At 38.7% G+C, this 4,504-nt stretch overlaps 1 protein-coding gene across 1 annotated transcript in view; it reads left to right on the plus strand.

Moving 5' to 3' along the window:
- The window catches only part of LOC108719358 (growth/differentiation factor 6-A), a 23,369-nt gene extending 19,488 nt beyond the window's left edge, over positions 1-3,881 (plus strand). Inside the window, exon 2 of the mRNA XM_018268168.2 lies at positions 1-3,881. This exon is cut by the window's left edge and continues 628 nt beyond it. Coding sequence (XP_018123657.1) covers positions 1-247 — 247 coding nt within the window. The 3' untranslated portion in view covers positions 248-3,881.
- Positions 3,882-4,504: the final 623 nt, after the last annotated feature.

A 4,504-nucleotide genomic window follows, 5' to 3' on the forward strand; every position in this document is an offset into this window, starting at 1 on the left:
ACCCCTGGAATATGAAGCTTATCACTGCGAAGGGGTTTGTGATTTTCCCCTTAGATCTCACCTAGAGCCCACCAACCATGCTATTATCCAAACATTAATGAACTCAATGGACCCGGGTTCTACTCCTCCCAGCTGTTGTGTGCCCACCAAATTGACTCCTATCAGCATTCTTTATATTGATGCCGGTAATAATGTGGTCTACAAACAATATGAAGATATGGTTGTGGAGTCCTGTGGATGTAGGTAACAGTTGGTGTGCTTGGTCTTCTGCCTACTAGCATGGAGATATCAGAGCAATAAATAAACTCAAAGATAAGAGCGGGCTGGCCCCAGGTTCAAGATCCCCAGGGGGGTTCTATTCTGCCTATCTGGTGTACACCTACACCCCCCCCCCCCACACACACACACAGTGGATTAGGCACTATTATATCACAGGTTATATCGCGGGGACTTTGCTGTTCACAGACACTTTGTAACAACCAGCAATAAAACCAGCTGTCACCTTATGGCAGGTCAATGTTCTGTGCAGATCCACTAAAATGAAGGTGTTGAATGAATAACCATTCAGTGGGAGTATAATGACTAATCTACTTTAGTCTGAATAAGGATCTGCTTTGCAGGAGGTTCAGTTTCCAGGACTCGCCTCTGGGAGAGAGGAGGGAAGGGAGTCTGATGGTGGCACTTTGAAACCCACCCCTTTCTCTTTATTTTATTTTTTGTTCCCAGTCTGATAGAACCAGCCCCATCCATACAGAATGCTGGGAGTCAGGTGTGGGGAGAAAGGGATTATGTTTCTGCTTTCTCTGTTGATTTTTGGAGTGTACACAAGATGCATTGACAGGCACCTGTTCAAACTGAGTCCATTTAAGATTACAGGGAAGCAATATAGTCTGTGCCTTTCATGGGCTGGCATGCGGAGAGTAATGGAAGCGCATAAGCCCCAATAAAGTTTTTTTTTTAACCCAATTTCCTTTACAAACACATTGAGAGTTATCTGAGGATTTACATTGCAGTAAATGTTAAGACAATGTAGTATGCACAATGGAAGCAGCTAAAGAGAGAACTAGAGATGGTGAGAAGATAAGTAATGCTGGGTGAGTGATTGCCATTAAATATGTGAATAGTGTAGTATGGCTGGTGCTTCTCCTGATATAAGGGAGGTGGATAGATCCAACTATCACCATTTCATCTGCCTAGATAAATAACTATCAGTATGTTAGAGAGACAGGGAAACAACCCACACACGTTCAATTTGTTAGAGAGAGACCTGCATGTTTGAGTGTAGTATAGAAAGAGATGCCCTATCTACCAGGTGCAGCGAGGGAGATACCAATCTATTTGTCTGTTAAAGAGAGATACAATGTAAGTGGCAGAGAGGGGATAACTACTCCTCTGTTACTGACAGATTCCTCTCTGTTGATCTATTAGGCATGCTAACAGAGACCCATCTATCAATCTTTTAGAGGCGAACCTATCAATTTCAAAGAGGGAGACAGATCAACATAGAGAGAGAGCTGTATCTCTCAGAGGGAGAGAACACTATCAGTATCTTCACTAGTGAGAGCGAGATCAACCTGCCTATCACAATATGTAAATCTATTACCCAAACCTATTTCATTCTGTTGGAGAGAGAAAGCCCTATCGCCCCATGAAACAGAGGGTAAGATACCAAGAAGGCAGCAGACTGTTACAGCAGGTTATTCTTATTTAATGGAACATTTTATCCTGTTGCCATATGAATATGTTGGGATAAGAGGAGGTAGTTGTGTTGTATCTTAGGAAGCAGATTACTTTGCACTGTTTAAGGAGGGTAGAAGTTCAAGAAATAATTAGGAGGTAAATTATGTTTGGGGTACCTGAGCAGTCCCAAACTCTTTAATGGTGAAGTTCTGTGCTTCTGAAGATGCCCCAGTAGCTCATTTTTTCTGCTGATTCACAGCATAAGCTCTGGGCTGCTGTCAGTTACCTGAGCTTAGAGACCCACTCACAATATACAATAAATATGTATCATATAAAACCATGAGGTTGATGAATAGTTAATTTAGATTCTAGTTACATGGCAACAAAGAAAGTAACCCTTACTAGTCAATAACATAGAAACCAATACATTCTGCATTTGAATAAACAACCATCTCTGCAGCAACAGCTTCCATAACAGATATTACCTAATTTTCTGATAATGTTCTGATAATTTCTCACAACCCCTAAGCTTGGATACTCAACAGCAGAGCACAATGGGCATGTGTAGTTTTGGTGACACTAAAAATAAAGCCTAAGAGGATCCAAGATGGGGAGCTGCTGAGAACACATTTAAATGCATGGATTTTGAAAGTTATGAGAGCTGCTGAAGCTCTGACCTGGTACAAGTTCACCATATAAAAGACAATATTTGTAGACATATTTTTTCAATGAGTTTAGTTATCCTTTACGTTCCTGACAAAAAGATCACCTGGATCCAGAAGATATTCATCTGGTTGATGAAAAATAGCATGGAAATGGTTATTACCCCTTAGTTGTGCCACAGTACAAAGACACTGACGTGCCCCTCAGTGATTGATATCACATGGCCTTTCAAATAAGAGCAATTGTTACTGAGCATTAGTGATCTTTTAGTAACAAATCACAGTGTTACCAAGTATTGCAAAATGTGCTACTTGTTCTCTTTTTTTAATCTCTAGCATTCCTACAAGATTATTAGTTCTAAGGAGCCCTGGGGCCAGAGATAAAAGATGATTTGTTCGAGATGATAATTACCAGTTAGAGGACTTTTAAGACTGAGGTTGAAAGTCTCCCGACATAGCAAAGAGCCTAAATTAAAAGAAATACACACCTCTCCAGTATTGCTGTCTGAGTTCCTTCTTGTTGCTTCTAGCACCATAGCTGGCATGGGATTTGTCTGCAATATTAAAGGAAAATAAAGCTAACAATCTTGCTCAAAAAAGGACTTTGTAACACACCTACTTATCTTATGTAGCATTTTTCTCATAGACAGAACTAAAGATAACATATCCTAAATTATTCAGCAGGGATGGATTAGTTTAGTTTCGATTTCCCGCAGAACAGGAAGTAAAGAAGTGCACAAATTATTTGTCCTTCAAAGAATACGGCAGAAGCAAGTTAGATACATAAAATAATTTTTAGTTCGGAACCCCCCTCCCCTTGGTAGAGCACCCTTTAGTTTTTAAATAGGCCTGTAGCAGTTATTTTCCTATAAGGATATCAAAGAGAATAAATGTCACCCTGTCTGGTCTTTCAGACTGGGCCCCCCTTTAAAGTCTTTTTTTTTTGGTGGGGTGCTGGAGATCTTTACAGCACTATGCATCAGTAAGTATCTCTATCTAGGAAATAGCTGCTCTATATAATTTATATCAGTGCTGTCCAAGGTTTTGTATACAGTAGGCATATTATTTGACTTACTGCATATTTAAGACCCATGTTATATGTACACGATGATTTATTTGATCACTAGGGGAGCTGCTTGTGAAGTGCAAGTGCAAACAGCATGGCAGACCCTCTTGATATGTATAAATGCAGCGGAACAGTGCTATATACATACAATAAACGTCAACCTCAAAATTTACTGTCAATGTAAAGAGTCTCTTTTTCCATTAAACCACATAACTGTCTAGACACACCCAACCATATTCCCTCATACAACCCCCTCATAGAGGGAGTTTTACCTACAAGATGAGTGCACTTCTGAACACAGGTAATGATACAGACTCATGCATTTACATTGTCTGTTCCCTAAACTGAATGACTTGGACCTGGTCGAAAAAAGAGTTGTTGCTATTGTGGCCTAGCAATAATCTAAAATGCACATTTGCTTTGTGATGCACTGTTGTTCATGACATGGTTGTACATATTTGTTTATTTAAAAACCAAAAAGATTTAAAAAAAGAAAAAAAAGAAACCCAAACATTTCAGAAATGTAATTGGAACAACAGCATTTTTTCTGAAAACCTTATTTGTCTTTAAAATGTCATGTGATCTGTAATCCAGGTCTTCTTGGCACAATAGAGCAGGGATGGGTAACCTTGGAATACCAAAATGATGTCTTACTACTCCTGCTACAATGTATCTTTCTGCTGTTTTGGCAGAGGATGCTGGGAGTTGCCGTTTTGGTGTGCCTTATGTTGGCTGTCCATGGAATAGAGTTTAATGTACAAAAATATTATATGCACTCTAATGTTATATTTGTAATATTTTTTTTTAAGTTTATATTTGAGCTGTACAGGGTTAAACCAATAATCGAAGTGTTTTATTCATAGACATACTTCTACTTCTACGTTATTTCAACATTTTCGGCGCTAATATTGAAATGAAGCAAAACTGTCTACCTCAATATCATTCAAGTAACTACAAAAGTAATGTTTTTCTGAGGTAAATTGATATTCAAACCTATTTTTTCCAATAAACTTTTCTGGATATTCAAATTATTACAATACGATTAAAGCTCCTTAAAAAAATCCCAGTGTTTTCATTTTGGTTTCCATTTTCGGTA

The sequence above is a fragment of the Xenopus laevis genome, chromosome 6L (genome assembly GCF_017654675.1).
Source record: "Xenopus laevis strain J_2021 chromosome 6L, Xenopus_laevis_v10.1, whole genome shotgun sequence".
Lineage (NCBI taxonomy): Eukaryota > Metazoa > Chordata > Amphibia > Anura > Pipidae > Xenopus > Xenopus laevis.